At 42.1% G+C, this 22,134-nt stretch overlaps 1 protein-coding gene across 3 annotated transcripts in view; it reads right to left on the reverse strand.

Moving 5' to 3' along the window:
• The window catches only part of LOC141164413 (A-type potassium channel modulatory protein KCNIP1), an 858,918-nt gene that overhangs the window by 610,990 nt on the left and 225,794 nt on the right, over window positions 1-22,134 (reverse strand). For all 3 annotated transcript variants that reach the window (XM_073649607.1, XM_073649608.1, XM_073649606.1), the window contains one exon: window positions 16,948-17,072. In XM_073649607.1, coding sequence (XP_073505708.1) covers window positions 16,948-17,072 — 125 coding nt within the window. The remainder of the gene's footprint in view (window positions 1-16,947; window positions 17,073-22,134) is intronic.

A 22,134-nucleotide genomic window follows, 5' to 3' on the forward strand; every position in this document is an offset into this window, starting at 1 on the left:
AGGCTCAAAACTAGTAAGGACCGCCTGTTGGCCCTCTAGAAATAGGCCCTGAAAAGAAAATGTGACTTTCAAAGTCCCGCCTTCATAAATGAATCAGGATGTGTCTGATCATGTTTCATACACCACATGGCCAGATAAGATAGTAAAATGTCAAAATTACATTTATTGGTGAATGTTTTTTTCACCATTGAGAGCAATGCAAATGTGCAAAAACAGTACATGTGAACATGGCTATCTTATTTATTTTGCTTTATATACAAGTCATTATCCTGGAAAGAATGTTTCTTAACATTCTTTCCAGTAAAATCTATTTTATCTTTGGTTTTGTATCTTTTATTGTAAGTCTGTAAAAGTGGCGTACTCTGATAACATTGTTCCCAGCAGCGACATGGCATTCAGAGATGCTTCCATGGGTCTTCCCCATGCTGTTCCCATGTCATTTCAGCCCTGTTTCTATCAATTTGAGCAATTTGTAGACCCCCATTTATCTGGATCTTTATCTTCAACCCATGGTCTCTTCTCTAGGTTCATACATCAGGGACTAATTCAACGTCTTGATACTCTCACATCCCACCAGGTACCATCTTATTGACTTTACATGTAGAGTCCTTATTCATCAAAATCAAACATGAGTTGGGTATAGAAGTTGAATGCCTATACCAAGGATAGTAGAACACATGATTCCTTTATTTTGGATTTGTTATTCTAGATCTAAAACAAAAACTACGTGTCTTCTACAAAGTGATCTCTGGCACAGCAATGTGGGCACATTATGTTCCGTCTTCTGCAGACCTATTTTTGGGGTGGATGGAGGAAAAAAAAATGTTTGGCTCGTGGTAGAATTTCACTCTAATATCATCCAATGGTTCAGTTTTATAGATGACATTCTACTACTCTGGAGAGGAACTATAGAGGAATCTGAATAATGTATTGCTGATCTGTATAACAACCCTTGGGACATTGCTCTTAAATGTAACCTCTCTCCATCATCTATTGATTTTTTAGATCTAAGAATTACACTTGAGAGCTCTTTGATCAAGACTATGTTATACAGGAAACCAACCGCCACCAACAGCTTTCTACATTATAGCAGCTTCCGTCCAATACATCTACAGAACAGCATCCCGAAGGGACAGTTTTTAAGGGTACGAACGAATTGTAGCACATTGCAAAATTTCAAGATCGAAGCCAAAGACCTGACTAACAGGTTAGTCCTAGGGGATAGCCTAAAAAAGTTGTTTTGAAAAGCATGCCAACACTCATTAAAAGCAACAGAAGTGACATTTTTTCACCAAAGTACGAGAAACCACCTATACAGTTAATATGGTCACGAACTATAACAACCAGTGGTCTGACATCAAGCAGATTTTCAATAGAAATGAGCCATCTTCCTTATCGATTCCAAACTTCAAACATTGTATATCAAAGACCCCAAAAATGGCACAAAGAGCAAAAAACCTTAAGGATCACTTAACTGTTAGTCACTACAAATGTCTTACAATTTGAATAGTGGGAGCAGATTAAAGGGTACGTATCCTTGTGGAGGCTGTACTATCTGCTCATTGATGATTGCAAATGAAAGTATTACTCTGTCTATACCTCCAGGAAAGATCAACTCCAAAAGCTACTACAATTGTCGTAGCATGAATCTTGTGTATGCCCTTATCAGTAACTGCCCTAAAACTAAAATATATGTGGATCAAACCTCTCTAGAATTCCAAAGACACAAACATCACCACCTTTCAAATATTGGGATAGCGAGAAAAGATTTGGCCAAAGGTAAAACCCTTACCTCAATTGCTTCACATTTTTTGCAAGAACATAACACTAGCGTTAGAGAGATTAATATTATGGGTCTAGAACTGGTACCTTCCAGTATCAGAGTTGGTGACCTAACAAATGATTTACTGCGACCCTAAGTTATCACAAGCAAAACCAAATGTGTCAGTTACTCTGATATAGATACCTTTTTGGTTTTTAAAGGGACAGATTTACATAACCTACTGGTGGAAATCAGGAAGCTAGACATTTTGGTATACTTTTATATTATGTATCTGAATCTTTTATACCAATGCTTAGTATATCTGGAGTTAAGGGAGTGGTGTTAGTATCTAGTATACACCGCGTGCAGAATTATTAGGCACATGAGTATTTTGATGACATGATACTTTTTATAAATGTTGTCCTACTCCAAGCGGCATAGGCTAGAGAGCCAACTACCAATTAAGTAAATCTGGTGATGTGCATTTCTGTAATGAGGAGGGGTGTTGTCTAATGACATCAACACCCTATATAAGGTGTGCTTAATTATTAGGCAACTTCCTTTCTTTTGGCAAAATTGGTCAGAAGAGAGATTTGACGGGCTCTGAAAAGTCCAAAATTGTGACATGTCTTGCAGAGGGATGCACCAGTCTTGAAATTTCCAAACTTTTGAAGCGTGATCACCGAACAATCAAGCGTTTCATGGCAAATAGCCAACAAGGTCGCAAGAAGCATGTTGGCCAAAAAAGGCGCAAAATAACTGCCCATGAACTGAGGAAAATCAAGCGTGAAGCTGCCAAGATGCCATTTACCACCAGTTTTGCCATATTTTAGAGCTGCAACGTTACTGGAGTATCAAAAAGCCCAAGGTGTGAGATACTCAGGGACATGCCCAAGGTAAGGAAGGCTGAAAAACGACCACCTTTGAACAAGAAACATAAGATAAAACGTCAAGAATGGGCCAAGAAATATCTTAAGACTGATTTTTCAAAGGTTTTATGGACTGATGAAATGAGAGTGACTCTTGATGGGCCAGAGGCTGGATCAGTAAAGGGCAGAGAGCTCCACTCTGACTCAGATGCCAGCAAGGTGTAGGTGGGGTACTGGTATGGGCTGGTATCATCAAAGATGAACTTGTGGGACCTTTTCGGGGTGAGGATGGAGTGAAGCTCAACTCCCAGACCTACTGCCAGTTTCTGGAAGACAACTTCTTCAAGCAGTGGTACAGGAAGAAGACAGTGTTGTTCAAGAAAAACATGATCTTCATGCAGGACAATGCTCCATCACATGCATCCAACTACTCCACAGCGTGGCTTGCCAGTAAAGGTCTAAAAGAAGAAAAAATAATGACATGGCCCCTTTGTTCACCTGATCTGAACCCCATAGAGAACCTGTGGTCCATCATAAAATGTGAGATCTACAGGGAGGGAAAACAGTACACCTCTCAGAACAGTGTCTGGGAGGCTGTGGTGGCTGCTGCACGCAATGTTGATCGAAAACAGATCAAGCAACTGACAGAATCTTTGGATGGAAGGCTGTTGAGTGTCATCATAAAGAAAGGTAGCTATATTGATCACTAATTTTTTCGGTTTTTGTTTTTGCATGTCAGAAATGTTTATTTCTAAATTTTGTGCACCGACAAGTGATATGGGATTATATTTGTTTTTTATTAAGTTGCCTAATAATTCTGCACAGTAATAGTTACCTGCACACACAGATATCATCCTAAGATAGCCAAATCTAAAAAAAAACCCACTCCAACTTCCAAAAATATTAAGCTTGGATATTTATGAGTCTTTTAGGTTGATTGAGAACATAGTTGTTGATCAATAATAAAAATAATCCTCTAAAATTCAACTTGCTTAATAATTCTGCACACAGTGTATATAAATGCATATTTACATTGAAATTTCCATAGCTGCATTTCATTTATTTATGTGGAATCTGAAATGGGGGGTAAAATAAGGAACTATTTTATATTTCTAATATATATTTACATGTAAATATTGGTTTGGCAAAACATTTGTGGGATTCTATAAATATTTTTATTTTTATTTTTTTATTTACTATACATAATTCTTTGTATAATTTTGTTTTTTATTTGTTATTAATTTTTATTATCTTTCTAGATATTTTTTATTTATATTTATTCTTGATTATTTTTTTCTTTTCATTTATTTTTCATTTATTATTTTATATTAATTTTCATATATAAATATATTTGTATTTATTTGTCATTTGGTTTTTGGCAATTGCTTTGTTTAAGCAAAACCACTTCTAGGTTTGCTGGACTTACCATATTTTTTTTAAGACACTGGGTCTGTGAATTTGCATATACAATGTCTTCAATAAAATGGCACCGGAGATCCCGGTATGCTCACGTGCTGACTCCTGCACCATTTTATTGAAGTAGTGTACTACAATGTCAACATAGCAGTGCGCATGAGCCGGCCATATGGATAACGGCGATGGGCGGTGAATGCGCACTGCTATGTTAACGTTGTAGTACATTACTTCAATAAAATGGTGCCGGATTCAGCACTTGTGCATACTGCCCTATCAGGCGCCATTTTATTGAAGACACTGTATATGTGAATTCAAAGACAGTGTCTTAAAAAAATGATGCCTGATAGAGCGATATGCCCATGAGCTGACTCCGGCGCCATTTTATTGAAGTATTGTGCTACAAAATTAAAGGGAACGTGCATCAGAAATAACTCTATTAACCTACAGATATGCGGTCAATCTGTAGGTTAACAGAGTTATTATGTTGCCCGGTGGCTGCACGCAGCCGAATGCAGCAGGAATAAAATTAAATTTATTCTCCCTGCCAGCATTTAGCTTTATTCATGGGGTCGGGGTGCCGTGGGTTCAGTCATTGCTCTAAGTATACAGAGCGGTGGCTGTAACTGCACCCCCAGCACTGACTGACACTGGCTCTACATTCAGGCTGGCTGTCAGTCAGGCCTGGGGGCATGGTTACCGCGGCTGCTCTGTATTCTCGGAGCAATGACTGAACCGGTGCCACCTCCGACCCCATAATTGAAGCCTAATGCTCCCCCATCCTGGTATATGCTCCCCCATCCTGGTCTAATATCTTATATATGCTCCACCATCCTTGTCCCCCATCCTAGTATATGATCCCCCTATCCTGGTTCCTCATCCTGGAATATGCTCTCCCATCCTGGTTTATGGTCCTTCATCCTGGAATATGCTCTCCCATCTTGGTCCCAAATCCTGGAATATGCTCCCCTATCCTGGTATATGCACCCACCATCCTGGTTCCACATCCTTGAATACGCTCCCTTATCCTGGTATATGCTCTCCCCATTCTGGTCCCCCATCCTGATATATGCTCCCCCATCCTGGTCCCCCATCCTGGTATATGCTCTCCCATCCTTGTCCCTCATCCTGGTACATGCTTTCCCATCTTGGTCCCCCATCCTGGTATATGCTCCTCCATCCTGGTATATGCTCCCTAATTCTGGTCCCCCATCCTGGAATATATTCCCACCATCTTGGTATATGCTACCTCATCCTGGTATATGCCCCCCCATCCTTGTCTCCCATTCTGGTATATGCTCCTCCATCCTGGTCCCCAATCCTGGGACATGCTCCCCCATCCTGGTATATGCTCCCCCAACCTGGAATATGCTCCCTCATCCTAGTATATGCGTCACCATCCTGGTACCCCATCCTGGTATATGCTCCCATATCCTGAAATATTCTCCCTCATCCTGGTCCCCCATCCTGCTATATGCTCCCCCATCTTCATACATGATCCCCCATCTCATTCGCCCATCCTGGAATATGCTCCCCGCATCCTGGAATATGCTCCCCCATACTGGCATATGCTCCCTGATCCTGGTCTCCCATCCTGGTATAAACCCCCTCATCCTGGTATTTTCTCCCTCATCCTGATCCCCCATCCTGGCATATGCTCTCCCATCCTGATTCCCCATCCTGGTATATGGTCCCTCATCCTGGTCCCCCATCCTGGTATATTGTCCTCCATCCTGGTATATGTTCCCCCATCCTGGTATATGCTCCCCCCATCTGGGTCCCCCATCCTGGGATATGCTCCACCATCCTGGTATATGCACCCCTCATCCTGGTCCCCCATTCTGGAATATGCTCCCCCATTCTGGAATATGCTCCCCCATCCTGGTCCCCCATCCTTGTATATCATCTCCCATCCTCACCCCCATTCTTGTATTTGCTCCCCCATCCTCTTCCCCTATCCTGCCTACGCATACCGCAATCTCTGGTGCCACACTTTTCCATCCTCGTCCTCCTCCCTGTCTCTAAACACTGAATGTGTCTTTCTGTCTCTGGCCACACTGCACAGAAGCAGTGCGCATGCACAGTCTAGAGAGGCTACAGACAGAAGGACACATCCCTGATAATATTATAGATACTATCATGTGATACAATACCTCTCTTTTTCTCTGGTTAACTTAAGCCTTCTAGTGGCTCATTCTTGGCATTGCAAGCATTCACATCTCCTTGTTATATCTTCGCAATTGGCATGTATTTGTGGTTTCCCTTGCTGATCCTGTTTCAAATACAAGTTCTTTCTCTGCACTCATTTCTATTGCACATGCGCCATCTATCTCTTTATTACGCATGCGTGTGGATCATTCGTTGGTCGCCATTTTATTGAAGTCCGGACGTGGGCACCGTTGTATACTTGCAACTCTGGTGCTACACATGCACCGTCTTTCTTGATATGTCACTTCTAGTGATGATCGAGTATGCTCGCAACTACTCGGTACTCACCCGAGCATCTCACTGCTCGAGATGCTCGGTGCTCAGAGAGTATTTCCTAAATGCTCGGGTGGGAACTCGAGTCCTCGCCTCACATCTTTTGAGCTGTTTAGACAGCGAATTAACATGTGGTGATTGCCTGCCAGTCACTGTAATTCTGCAGTCATGTTGGTTGTGGCATTACAGTGATTGGCTGGCCGCATAGCGTCATCGGATCTATATAAGACCCAGTGACCCTATGCTCGTTACAGTCTATGCTTCAGACAGGCAGAGTAGGTAGAGCTGCAGCTGAGTGAGGGAGAGAATTGGTAATTGATTTAGTCAGGTATTCCACAGCAATATACATCTAAACTAACAGTCCTTCTAAGGACTAATTCTGATGCATATCAATCCTGGTGATAGCAAGAGTAAAGCAGGCATAGTTTTTGGAGAGTGTATACAGCAGTATATGTCCATTGCACATTCTGTCTGCTGCTGTTACTGATATCCGTAGTCCTCGATATCAGGGCTAATATTCGTTTTGCTCTTAATCCTGATAATTTTGATGAAAAGCAAAGTAATACACCATTTTTACTGCTCCATTTGCTTGTTAGCAGCATAAAGCCAAATTTGTTTGATTCTAATAGCATTGTTGTATTGTGGAAGCAGAGACACTTGTCCATCATCTAAGGTGATATATTACTGCAGTAATAATACAGACGTTTTTGGGAATGTGGCAAATATTATATTCCATTTAAAGTCTGCCAGTTGTATGTTGTTCAAACCTATTCACACTTGGTCGCTGACCAATATCATACTAATAGGCAAGTGCCTAAAACCATGTTCATCAGACGTGATTCAATATTATTGTGCTAATAATACAGATTTTTTTGGGAGCATGTCAAATATTATACTCCATTTAAAATCTGCCAGTTGTGTGTTGTTCAAACCTATTCACACCTGATCGCTGACCAATACCATACTATTAGGCCACTGCCTAAAACCGTGGTCATCAGACGAGATCTTATATCACTGTGGTAATAATACAGACATTTTTGGGAACATGACAAATATTATACTCCATTTAAAATAGGCAAGGTGTGTGGAAAGGGACGGGGAAGTGGACGTGATCGTGATGGTGCACGCAGAGACCGAGGCCGTGGGCAAGCTGAAATTGTGCCTATTGATGGAGCACAACAAGCTCCCACATCATGTCACCCTACCTTCTTGTCCCCCTTTGCAGGAGGCCGCAGAACACCACTATTGATGCCAGACCAGTGTGAAAAGGTTGTTGGTTGGATAGCAGATAATAATTCCAGTCAGTCTGCCACTACCACCACCCTGTCTTCCACACGGTCCAGTCTCAGTAGTCATGAGTCTGGAGCACATATTCCTCACCCTGATCGTCCTTCCTCCCACCATGACGAGTGCCCGGAGACAAGTGATCCCACACGTGGACACTCTTAGAAGCTGTTCACTTTTCCATTTATAAATTTGGGCCTCTCGCCCATAGTACCACAACAGGCAGGAACAAGCAGTGGAGTGGTCACAGACAAAAGGCGGGCAACTGTTTCCAGGAACACCAACATGAGGGAAGTTGCCAGTCCAACTGTTAGGTCTTCCCGAGTCTGGCTCTTTTCTAAAGACTGTCCAGTTAACCCCAAAAAGGCCATTTGCAACATCTACCATGCCAGCATCAGCAGGGGCAGCAAAACTACCAGCCTGACCATCACCAGCATGCTCAGGCACATGACAGCACAGCACCCGACTAGTTGGGCCGAATGTCAGGGTCCAGAAACAGTGTCTGTGGGTGACACCACTGCCTGTTCCATTGTTGTGCGTGAATGCCAATCCCCTGTCCATGGTGCAGGTGAAGATGCCTCTCGCCCCACACCTGTCGTTGCACATTTGCAACTACCATCAGCAACCAGGTCCATGTATTGTCCCAGCGCAACGTTCAGTTGTCCCTACCCCAGTCCTTTGAACGCAAGTGCAAATACACAGCCAATGTCCCACAGGCCACAATACTAAACTGCAACATTTCTCGAAAGCTTGCACTTGAAATGTTGCCTTTTAGGCTTGTGGAGACAACCTCATGGCGGCGACCGTCCCTCTGTACTCGGTCACCAGCTGCCACTATTTCTCCCAGTGTGCCGTCCCCGCCATACACATGCACGTGTCCCAGAACATTACCCGTGCCCTCAACAACGCAGTTGCACTGACGGCACACTGGTTTAATATAGATCTGCCTGAGCTGCTTTTGAAAGTATGCTGTGTGTTGTGTACCCATTTGCAGCCCAGCGTTTGCAGCTTCCAGCTCACCGACTGGTGTGCAATGTCACCACACATTGGAACTCAACGTTGCATATGTTGGGAAGATTTGTGAGCAGCAGAGGGCAGTTGTTGAGAACCAGCTTCAACACACCCATCGGTATTCAGGTCAGCCTCCACACATAAGAGCTCTGACTGGGCATGGATGTCTGACATCTGTGCCATCCCCAAAACTTTGAGGACTCTACCAATATGGTGAGTGGCGATGATGCCATAATTAGCGTCACCGTCCCGCTTCTCTGTCTATTGAAACGCTTGCTGCTCACAATTAAAGAGGAGGCATTGCAGGCGGAGAACGGAACTATACAGGGTGATGCTACACAGCCCAGTCTCATCTCCTCTCAATGCGGATTGGGTGATAATGAGGAGGAAGAACAGGAGCTGGTTTCCTGAGTTACAGATGGTACTACCCACACAACAGTCATACCGTCTGTTCAGCATGGATGGCCTGAGGAGAGGGAGAATGAGAAGGAGGCCCAGGAGGAGGATGAAGAGGACAGCATGGACAGTCATCTCCTTGGTCAGGACAGGGAAGTCTTGGCTGTTGGCAGTCTGGTACACTTGGCTGACTTTATGATACACTGCCTTTCCCGTGACCCTCGCGTTTCTCAGCGACCAAGTGCGAAAAGTTTGGACCAACATACACCTGCCAGACTTTAAAGGGAGTGTAATATCTTATACACCCTCAAAAATTTCTGGATTATTACTGCAGTAATATGAGATCACGTGTGACGACCATGGTTTTAAGCTGTTTTCTTGTAGTATGGTATTGGTCAGCGACCAAGTGTGAATACATTCAACAAAATGCAGCTAGCTGACTTTAAATAGAGTGTAATATTTGGCACGCTCCACAAAATGTCTGTATTATTACTGAAGTAATATGATACCACAACGTGAATAGAATAAAAAAAATGTCTGTATTTTGCTAACAATCAAATGGAGCAGTAAAATGGTGTACTATATTGCTTTTTAAGCTACTAATCAGGATTAAGAGCAAAAAAAAATAGCCTTGATATCTAGGGCTATGTAGATATGTAACAGCAGCACCAGACAGAACATGCAATGGACTCTATTGTGCTATGTACAGTGTCCACAATCTCTGCCTAACTCCTGCTATCAACAGTAATATATGCAGCCGATTTAGTCTTCAGAAGGACTATTAGTTCAGATGGATGTATATATACTTGTTGAATACCTATACTTAACTATTAAATTGACAATCCTGTCCCTCACTCAGCAGCACTTCTTCCTACTCTGCCTGTTTCCAGGGTAGACTGTGACGAGCATAGCGGCGTCAGGTCTTATATAAACCCGATGACGCTGTGCGACCAGCCAATCACTGTAATGCCCACAACCAACATGGCTACGTCATTACAGTGTGCAGCAAGCAATCCCTGCATGTTCATTGGCTCTCTAAAGAGCGCCAAACATGCAGGGAGGAGACCCAAGTTCCTGCCCAAGCAACCCAGAAATACTCGCCGAGCGCCAAGCTTGTCGAGCACTGTGATGTTCTGGTGAGTAACGAGTAGTTGTGAGCACACTCGCTCAAGACTAGTCTCTATAGATGCTACATGTTTATTTTTTTGCACTTCTTCGCACTTTATATGTAGAACTTTTGCACTTTACTTGCTAATCAGTTTTTCATTATGAGTGTATAGATTGTCTGTGTGCCCAGTAGCACATAACATACTAGGTATTTTCATATGAATAGTATTGAGTAATATTCCCAGCCACACATTTTCAATAGATGTATACTTCTATTTTAAATATGAGATTGGTGCCATTTATTGAGACGGTTTGGGTTGGACCTAAGTCCTATTATAGACTAGGTCTGTGTTTTGTGCTTTGTATTATGGCCATTTCTGGAGCTTTTTAAATGTTTTTAACCTTTTTGTAGACACTGTACCAAAATGTCTAGTGAGGCATTAAAAGTGTCTGAACTGCATTATAACTTAGGCTCATGACATGTACACCAGTTTGGGGTTTTTTGGAGGTTTTTTTTTTTAGCACAATTTGAGAAATAATTCTGATCAGCTTTTGCTAAATAAATATCCCCATTTTTGCTACTTAAATTAATTAGTTTATATTTAACATCTAAGATCTACAAAACCTGGACAATGTGTCCCAAAAGGCACTATAAGGCATAAATAAACCTAAAAACAAAACATGCCAGGTCTGAAATCACAACTAATGGAAAAAGAATCTAATTTTCTTAGGTACAATTACTAAAATATTGGTAATATCTAAGATGCAGATGCAAAGACAAATTGGTGGGTGAGTAACTGTAAGAACCCCAGAAAAAAGTCCCATGTATAGGTCAACATATATATATCTATATATATAATCGTCTTATCCCGTCTGTCTGTCTGTCTGTCTTTCTGTCTTTCTGTCTGTCCAGGAAATCCCGCGTCGCTGATTGGTCCGGCCGCGGCCAATCAGCGACGCGGGATTTGAGAAAAAGATGGCGGCCGTTAGCGGCTCATCTGCAGGACGGAGGTCAGCGGCGATGCAGCAGGGAGATGACCGGCGCGAGGCGCTCATCTCCCGGCCGCTAGCTGAACGGAGGACCGGGGAGCGGTGCTGCCGGTCGGGATGCTTCTGCTGCGAGCAGCGGCGCATCTCCCGGCTTCTCGCAGCGGAAGTAGCCGCACAAGCAGCGCCGCTCCCCGGTCCTCACTAATACGACGCTGATTGGTCGCGGTCGACGCCTGCGACCAATCAGCGATATGGAAGGAAAATTTAAACACCGCTCTGCTGATTGGTTGCGGTGGCCAACTGCGACCAATCACCATTATTGGCACCACATTTAAACCCCACTCTGCTGATTGGTTGCAGTGGCCGGCCGCGACCAATCAGCGATATGAGCGGCAAATTTAAACACCGCTCTGCTGATTGGTCGCGGTCACCGGCCGTGAACAATCAGCGATATTGGCGCCAAATTTCAACAACGCTCTGCTGATTGGTCGCGGCCGCCAGCCGCGGCCAATCAGCGAGATTGGCGCCAAATTTAAACAATGCTCTGCTGATTGGTCGCGGCTGCTGGCCGGCCGCGACCAATCAGCGATTTTGGTGCTAAATTTAAACACCGCTCTGCTGATTGGTCGCGGCCGCCAGCCGTGAACAATCAGCGATTTTGGCGCCAAATTTAAACACCGCTCTGCTGATTGGTCGCGGCCGCGACCAATCAGCGATTTTGACGACAAATTTAAACCCCGCTCTGCTGATTGGTCGCGGCCGCGACCAATCAGCGATTTTGACGACAAATTTAAACCCCGCTCTGCTGACTGGTCGCGGTCGCCGGCTGCGACCAATCAGCATTATTGGCGCCAAATTTAAACACCGCTTTGCTGACTGGTCGCGGTCGCGACTAATCAGCGATTTTGGCGCCAAATTTAAACACGCTCTCAAGTCCTCACCAACACGGCTCGCTGATTGGTCGCGGCCGCCGCCCGCGACCAATCACTGATATTGCCGCCAAATTTAAACACCGCTTTGATGATTGGTCGCGGTTGCCGGCCACGACTAATTAACGATTTTGGCGCCAAATTTAAACTCTGCTCTGCTAATTGCGCCCGGTCGGCCGCATACATATTCTAGAGTTCTGATGCCTTAGAATTGGGCCACCATCTAGTATATATATATGTATATATATATATATATATATATATATAAACTAAATAATCATATAGGCACAATACAGTGTATAATACCTGTGGTTTCAATAATTTAATCAGAATGTATGATCATATATTGTCTATGCTGTGAAGATACGAGATGTGCAGCATCTGAAACAATGGATACTGGAAGCCTGTGCTAGCATTTCGTCTGGTGTTGCTATCAGTGTGTCAAGAGTGGGAGAAGGGGGTTGCATTGACAATCCAACACAATGGGCAGCACTTTGAACACATTTTATAAGTGGTCATAAACTTGTAAAAAACTCATGAAAGAATAAAGTTACATTAAAACCAAGCACACCATTGTTTTTCTTATGAAATTCTCAATAAATTTGATGTATCACATGACCCTCTTCCCATTGAAAAAAATAAAGTTGGATCCAAAATGGCTGACTTCAAAATGGCCACCATGGTCACCACCCATCTGGAAAAGTTTTACCCCTCCCATATACAGTTATATGAAAAAATTTGGGCACCCCTATTAATCTTAAGCTTAATGTTTTATAAAAATTGGTGTTTTTGCAACAGCTATTTCAGTTTGATACATGTAATAACTGTTGGACACAGTAATGTTTCTGCCTTGAAATGAGGTTTATTGTACAGAAAATGTGCATAAGTATGGGCACCTCACCAGAATAGTTAATACATTAATGACATTAATATTTAGTAGATCCTCCTTTTGCAAAAATAACAGCCTCTAGTCGCTTCCTGTAGCTTTTAATGAGTTCCTGGATCCTGGATGAAGGTATTTTTGACCATTCCTCTTTACAAAACAATTCCAGTTCAGTTAAGTTTGATGGTCGCCGAGCATGGACAGTCCTCTTCAAATGATCCCACAGATGTTCAATGATATTCAGGTCTGGGGACTGGGATGGCCATTCCAGAACATTGTAATTGTTCCTCTGCATGAATGCCTGAGTAGATTTGGAGCGGTTTTTTTATATCATTGTCTTGCTGAAAGATCCATTCCCTGCGTAACTTCAACTTTATCACTGATTCTTGAACATTATTGTCAAGAATCTGCTGATACTGAGTGGAATCCATGCGTCCCTCAACTTTAACAAGATTCCCGGTGCCGGGATTGGCCACACAGCCCCAAAGCATGATGGAACCTCCACCAAATTTTACTGTGGGTAGCAAGTGTTTTTCTTGGAATGCTGTGTTTTTTTGCCGCCATGGATAACGCCTTTTTGTATGACCAAACAACTCAATCTTGGTTTCATCAGTCCACAGGACCTTCTTCCAAAAAGAAATTGGCTTCTCCAAATGTGCTTTTGCATACCTCAGCCGTCTCTGTTTGTGGCGTGCTTGCAGAAATGGCTTCTTTCGCATCACTCTCCCATACAGCTTCTCCTTGTGCAAAGTGCGTTGTATAGTTGACCGATGCACAGTGACACCATCTGCAGCAAGTTGATGCTGCAGCTCTCTGGAGGTGGTCTGAGGATTGTCCTTGACTGATCTCACCATTCTTCTTCTCTGCCTTTCTGATGTTTTTCTTGGCCTGCCACTTCTGGCCTTAACAAGAACTGTCCCTGTGTTCTTCCATTTCCTTACTCTGTTCCTCACAGTGGAAACTGACTGGTTAAATCTCTGAGACAGCTTTTTGTATCCTTCCCCTGAACAACTATGTTGAATAATCTTTGTTTTCAGATCATTTGACAGTTGTTTTGAGGAGCCCATGATGCCACTCTTCAGAGGAGATTCAAACAGGAGAAAAACTTGCAAGTGGCCACTTTAAGTAGCTTTTCTCATGATTGCATACACCTGGCTATGAAGTTCAAAGCTCAATGAGGTTAGAAAACCAAAAAAAGTGCTTTAGTAAGTCAGTAAAAAGTAGGTAGGAGTATGTAAAACAAGAAAATGATAAGGGTGCCCATACTTATGCACCTGTCAAATTTTGTTTGAATGCAGATTGCACATTTTCTGTTAGTACAATAAACCTCATTTCAAGGCAGAAATATTACTGTGTCCAACAGCTATTACATATATCAAACTGAAATAGCTGTTGCAAAAACACCAATTTTTATAACACATTAAGCTTAAGATTAATAGGGGTGCCCAAACTTTTTCATATAACTGTACTAATGTGTCACAAACAGGAAGTTGATATCATTAACCATTCCCATTTAATTTAGGTGTATCCATATAAATGGCCCACCCTGTATTATATATATATATATATATATATACTGTATATATACAGTACAGACACACCTTCTCATTTAAAGATTTTTCTATATTTTCATGACTATGAAAATTGTACATTCACACTGAAGGCATCAAAACTATGAATTAACACTTGTGGAATTATATACTTAACAAAAAAGTGTGAAACAACTGAAAATATGTCTTATATTCTAGGTTCTTCAAAGTAGCCACCTTTTGCTTTGATGACTGCTTTGCACACTCTTGGCATTCTCTTGATGAGCTTCAAGAGGTAGTCACCGGAAATGGTCTTCCAACAATATTGAAGGAGTTCCCAGAGATGCTTAGCACTTGTTGGCCCTTTTGCCTTCACTCTGTGGTCCAGCTCACCCCAAACCATCTCGATTGGGTTCAGGTCTGGTGACTGTGGAGGCGAGGTCATCTGGCGTAGCACCCCATCACTCTCCTTCTGGGTCAAATAGCCCTGACACAGCCTGGAGGTGTGTTTGAGGGCATTGTCCTGATGAAAAATAAATGATGGTCCAACTAAACGCAAACCGGATGGAATAGCATGCCACTGCAAGATGCTGTGGTAGCCATGCTGGTTCGGTATGCCTTCAATTTTGAATAAATCCCCAACAGTGTCACCAGCAAAGCACCCCTACACCATCACACCTCCTCCTCCATGCTTCACGGTGGGAACCAGGCATGTAAAGTCCATCCGTTCACCTTTTCTGCGTCACACAAAGAGATGGTGGTTGGAACCAAAGATCTCAAATTTGGACTCATCAGACCAAAGCACAGATTTCCACTGGTCTAATGTCCATTCCTTGTGTTCTTTAGCCCAGACAAGTCTCTTCTGCTTGTTGCCTGTCCTTAGCAGTGGTTTCCTAGCAGCTATTTTACCATGAAGGCCTGCTGCACAAAGTCTCCTCTTAACAGTTGTTGAGATGTGTCTGCTGCTAGAACTCTGTGTGGCATTGACCTGGTCTCTAATCTGAGCTGCTGTTAACCTGCGATTTCTGAGGCTGGTGACTCGGATAAACTTATCCTCAGAAGCAGAGGTGACTCTTGGTCTTCCTTTCCTGGGGCAGTCCTCGTGTGAGCCAGTTTCTTTGTAGCACTTGATGGTTTTTGCAACTGCACTTGGGGACACTTTCAAAGTTTTCCCAATCTTTCACACTGACTGCCCTTCATTTCTTAAAGTATTGATGGCCACTAGTTTTTCTTTACTTAGCTGCTTTTTTCTTGCCATAATACAAATTCTAACAGTCTATTCAGTAGGACTATCAGCTGTGTATCCACCAGACTTCTGCACAACACAACTGATGGTCCCAACCCCATTTATAAGGCAAGAAATCCCACTTATTAAACCTGACAGGGCACACCTGTGAAGTGAAAACCATTTCCGGTGACTACCTCTTGAAGCTCATCAAGAGAATGCCAAGAGTGTGCAAAGCAGTCATCAAAGCAAAAGGTGGCTACTTTGAAGAACCTAGAGTATAAGACATATTTTCAGTTGTTTCACACTTTTTTGTTAAGTATATAATTCCACATGTGTTAATTCATAGTTTTGATGCCTTCAGTGTGAATGTACAATTTTCATAGTCATGAAATTACATAAAAATCTTTAAATGAGAAGGTGTGTCCAAACTTTTGGTCTGTACTGTACGTCACTGTAAGAAAAGCTATAGGGAGAAATTGAGCATGGTGGCTCAGTGGTTAGCACTGTAGCGCTGGGGTCCTGGGTTCAAATCCCACCAAGGACAACATCTGAAAGAAGTTTGTATGTTCTCCCCGTGTTTTTTAGGGTTCCCTCAAGATGCTCTAATGGTTTCCTCCCACACTTCAAAGACATAGTGATGGGGAATTTAGACTGTGAGCCCTAAAGGGGACCGTATTGATAATGTCTGTAAAGTGCTGCGGAATATGATGGCGCTATATAAGCAATGCATAAAAAATACATAATAAATACGTTTACAGTGAAGCCTCCCACTTTCAGTCATAGGGGCGTGCAGGGAGCAGTTACAGTCGTAGCTCACAATAACCTATACACTTTGGTTAGTAGCCTGCTGTGCAAACATGCTGCACATATACAGTATGAAATTTACCTGCAGATTAACCCAATATCTGCAGAAATACAGGGTTTCTGGTCATGACAGGTTCTCTTTAATGTACATAATATAGCAATATTTTATTTTTACACTATCAATTTAAAAAAAAATATTACTACAGACTTATCAAACATTTACAACATTCCAAGATTTTATAACACCGGAAATGAACTTACATTTTTGAAACCCCTATAAAGAACTTGGAGCTCTCGTTTTGAAAAATTTGTTTGTGCTTCAAGCTGTTCTAGCCCTTCTGGGCGATAACAAACTGTTGCCATTTCCAGCTCATCTTCTATTTTGTCTATAAACAGAGAAAATGCATAAATGTAAGATCTTCAAATAAGGAATTCAAAATATAACAGTTTAACGTTTGACAAGGTTGTATTAAGGTAAAAAAAATATATTCTAAAATGAATTAGAAGTCCTGTCATGTCCTGAGATGCAATTTACTTGACAAAATAGGGTAAATGGCAATAAAATCACGATTGCCTTTCTGGAAATACAGCTACAGGGAGAAAATGAGCTAATATCCTCCCTGTAGACACTCACAGGAGCTAGCAGGGACAGTATACTGCACTCAGCAGCTGTTACTACTCCCTGGCACTTCAACTGAGAGCCTGCTCTGCACACAAGTGCTAAATAGCGTAGCTGTCAATCAATGTGCTGGGGAGGGGTTACAGCTGCCACTCAGGTGAATATAAATTTGCTCCCTATACCCGTGCTTCTGGTAAGACAGGCGGGCATGATTTTAGCGCTATTTACCTGCAGATTAACTTAATATATGCAGGCAAGTAGCATTTCTGGACATGACAAGGTTCTCTTTAGTATATAATGATAATATATTATATAAACAAGCACAAACATTCAGGAGCTAGGTTCTAAAAATGACTAAGAAAACTCAGGTTGAAATACTATCTAAACATTAATAGCATTAATTCTCAATTTTTTGAATGTTAGACTTCATTCAAAGGAGAGAGTCGTGTGGAGGTGACTAAATGGTGCACTCCCACTATTTTATTCAACTGGCTACAGATTTTTACAGCTAGACTCCTGACCAATCTTCAGACGTGAACTATAAGGGAGCACTGTCAGAAGATATGAATAAGGGTGTCAACATCAGCATGGTGTAACTAGGAAATAGGTGGAATAGAAATGCTATACCAGGTTTAGACAAGAAGTGAAGATAAGCTCTATTGTATGTAGAGGTTAAATATATTAGATGCTAATAAGAAATATGGCTTGCAAGAAATTCAAATGTGTCTAATTGCTGGAGTATAGTAGGTACCAGTGAGTACACTGTGTGCGGTGTTGGGAATTATTGCCTTTATTTAATAGGTAGGTGACCAAATTTGTGTTCCTGGATCTTTGTTTGGACTGACTGTAGCCTAAGTGAGACACAAGTGAGAGATTGATCTGTGGAATAATATTTAGCCTTTACAGGTGAGGCAGATCTATATTTTTCTGCCATCGTGGAAAAAATTCAGTTTGGTGCCTCCACCTATACATATCTTAAGCAGTTTGGGTAGTCATTATGAGACTGTTTAGATGTGATTTGCATACTTAGTCACTGTCAACTAGCTTCTCTTCCTGATTCTTTCAATGTTCAGTGAACAATTACAGGCCCTTCTTTATTAAGAGAAGCAGAAAAAGAAGCTAGCCAGCACGTGATTGTAAGTATAAAATGGTCACGTGATGACCGCTGGAACTGGCAAGCAGAACCGAGTCATGAAGGTGAGTGTTTGACAGGCTGTTATGATTTAACAAGCTACAGTGCTTAATTTTATGATTAACGTTCCTAATATTGTACAGATGTATTAATCCTTAACTTGTCAAACTGCACAATACTTTATTAACATAGCCATGTATCACGTTATCTGACAAGTTATAGATTGTTACATGTATCAGGATCTGAACCAAGAAAAGAAATACAGCATCCAAACAATGATCAATACAGAAATACATGAAGAGAGCCACCAACAGTAAACAAATACAGCATCAAAATCATCCTCAATACAGGAATACATCATCAGAAGCACCATCAGTGAATGAATACAGCACCAGAATCAACATCAGTAGGGGAATACATCACCAAAACCACCAGCAGTACTTCAATACATCAGCAAAACCACCATCAGTACATGAATATATCACTAGAACCACCATCAGTACAGGAATACATCACCAGAATCACCATCAGTACAGGAATACATCACCAGAATCACCATCAGTACAGGAATACATCACCAAGCTTAGTACACCGATCAATTGTAATGTCAGGCAAGACCAATATACAATTTTATTGTATGACCTACAATTCCCATTTTCTCCTTAACAATAGTAATTAGATACTTGGAGTTGTTATTAACAGCTATCATCAGAGCACACCATACAGGAACCAATGATTAGATAAGTTCAGTATCACAAATAAACATTTAGATACAGGTACTTTATAAATAACATCTTCTCTGACTGGAGATGTTCTCTTTCCTTTATTTTATTATACTATGATAATAGTTCACATTCACAACTTGACTCTGCAGATTTATCTCTTCTCCAGTCTTCTACAGCACATTCTGACATGATGCCCTTATTAATAACAGTTGTATTATAATACCCTTGAATAAAAATGTTTGCCCTATGCTGTGCACATGAATAATTGCCCCTCACTGTGCTCATTACACAAAATGTGGCTCCTACACTGTTCCTCTTATGGTACATGGCCTCCACATTGTCTTCTTCTTTCAAAACTAGACCCATCTTCACACTGTCCTCTCACAGTGTGTCTCCCTATACTACCCAGTCTCTATACTGTACCTCCTCTTCACCCCCTCTGACTACTGTTACCTCCATACTGTTCCTTCATGCTGTCTCCTCATGATGACCCCTCTTTATGCTGCCTCTCCACACTACCCAGTCTCTATACTGGCCTCACTATGGCCTCACACATTCACCCCATCCCCATACTGTCTTCTCACACATTACCCACATACTGTATCCTCACTCATTTTTCCCCTTCCCTATAATGTCTCCTCACACATCTCCCCTCTCCATACTGTTTCCTCACACACTTCCTCCCAATCCCCATAGTGTCTCCTTACACATTCCCCTTCCTCATACTGTCTCCTCACATTTTTACCCTCTCCCCTACACTATCTCTACATACATTCCACCCCTCCCCCATACTGTCTCCTCACACATTCCCTCTTCCTCATATTGTTTATTTATACATCCCACCCTCTTCAAATTGTCTCCTCATACATTTCCTTCTCCCCATACTTTCTCATCACAAATTTACCCACTCATCATACTGTCACCTCACATATTTCCCCATATTGTCATTTTCTCGCACATTTCCCTCCTTCCCATACTATATCATTTGCTGCAATTGCTGCAGAACAATGTACTTGTTGGCATGTATGAATATCTCTCTGTTTTAGCTTGTTGTCAGAAGCTTTCTATAGCATAAATATAGATGTTGAACTTCTCTCTCCATCCTTCAAATCCTGAACTCTTTCTCAAGCCTTTGTTCTCACTCTAAGGGCTGGTTCATGCGACTGGTTCAAGTACTATGCATAAAAAAATTGACAGTACTCAGACCAATATTATTCAATGGGACAGGGTCGACAAGTATTTTTTTCAAGGACCGAAACTGCGTGTGAAAAAAATTGCAGCATGCACTAGTTTCTTCCATAAATCCGATGAGACAAACCCATTCAAGTCTATGAGTGGGCAAAAAAATCGAATGCCTTACAAAGCCGTGGTATAGCATCTGTTTTTTCAAATACATAACAATTCTGTAACATAGGAAACTAGGCATTGCTATTTGATGACAACCTACTAATGCAACGAAACTTAAAAGTTTTTCATGTCCAAGAGCAAAAATGCTATTTACCTACTAAAGTATCCCTGTGCGGATTCATATGTAGGTCAAGCCTCTTGTGTTATTGAATTCCGAATGAATAAACATAATTCTGTGATTAGGAAATGTTAAAAACAGGAGAAAGAGAAACCTAAAAAAGCTATTTACAAGATTAGTAAAATCATAAATTTCAAATTCATGGACAGCAAAAGAGCCACTTTTTGAAAAGGAAGACGCTTCAGGAATGGCCAACATCTTTTTTTGGTAGTTTTCTCAACATTTTATTTTGCAACGTCTGACTGAATTTTATTTTTTGCTCGCATTTTATTAACAAATGAGCAGCCAGAAGAATGGTCAGCTCATTTCTTTTAACTGCTTTGCTTCTTTGGAAACCTGAAGTGGTTAGCAGAATCTCAAAAGATGATTGCTCAGCCGAACAGGGCTGTGTGAATGAGCATGTGCCAGCATTGAGCTGTATGTAAGAGTGACTTATTAAAAGGACCCTTTCATCAGGTTTTTGCTATTTAATCTGAGAGTAGTATAGTATAGGGCATGAGAGCCTGATTTCAGAGATGTGTCATTTATTAGCCTTTGTGCTGTGGTTTTTCAATACTGCTAGTTTTTTATCAGCAGGAGATTATCACTGCCGGACTACAGCTCAGGCGACCAGCAGTCAGGCTAATCTGTGTAACCCCATCCATCACTGAGCAGCAGCTTGCTCACAACGCACAGTGTGCACAGGAAGCTGCCAGTCAGGGGTGTGGATGGGGTTATACATAGAGCAGAAGACTTAGCTCAGCAACATCTACATCAGACAAAACAGGGATTCTATGAAAACCACACCAAGCAGTTCAGTCAGTAAGTGGAGTCCGACTTTCTGACCCTATATAATGCTGCTCTCAGAATATACAGCAAAACCTGCTGATGGATTCCCTTTAACTTACCTTCCAACTTTTGAAGAACAGAAAGAGGGACAAACTATGCGACGCGCGTAGCGCGCTGCGGCAAGTTTTGGCCACGCCCTTGGCCACACTCAGTCCACGCCCATTTACCATTATTTTTCTCCCCTAGCAGGAGTAGCTGTCAGAGGGGCGCTGGTAGTGAGAGAAATTCAGCAGACGCCCGAGACTGACACCCAAATCCAGGACTGTCCGCTGTATCCGGGACAGTTGGGACTAGAGATGAGCGGATGGATTCCTGGGTCTCCAACGTTCAGATCAGTGCTACCTGGTGGCTGGACAGGAGGCTGCAAATCTCATATCTTTCAGGGCAGCATGACGTCCTCTGTGCGTCCTGCTCATCTCTCGTTGGGACCTGTGGATTATTTTTTTGTTCCCTTATTCACAGTCGGAGCCGCCAGAACTTTCTCATCTTTCTGTAGCTTCGCTATACGACATCCGGCTTTCTTGTGTCTATAAGGCCGTGTTCACCTGTTGCAGAAATACTGTGTTTTATATTTTAAGCAGATGTCCGCACCAAACTCCACAATAACAATCTCCTTCCC

Source organism: Phyllobates terribilis, unplaced genomic scaffold (assembly GCF_046119375.1).
Source record: "Phyllobates terribilis strain yellow unplaced genomic scaffold, ASM4611937v1 Scaffold_10__3_contigs__length_209671492, whole genome shotgun sequence".
Taxonomy (NCBI): domain Eukaryota; kingdom Metazoa; phylum Chordata; class Amphibia; order Anura; family Dendrobatidae; genus Phyllobates; species Phyllobates terribilis.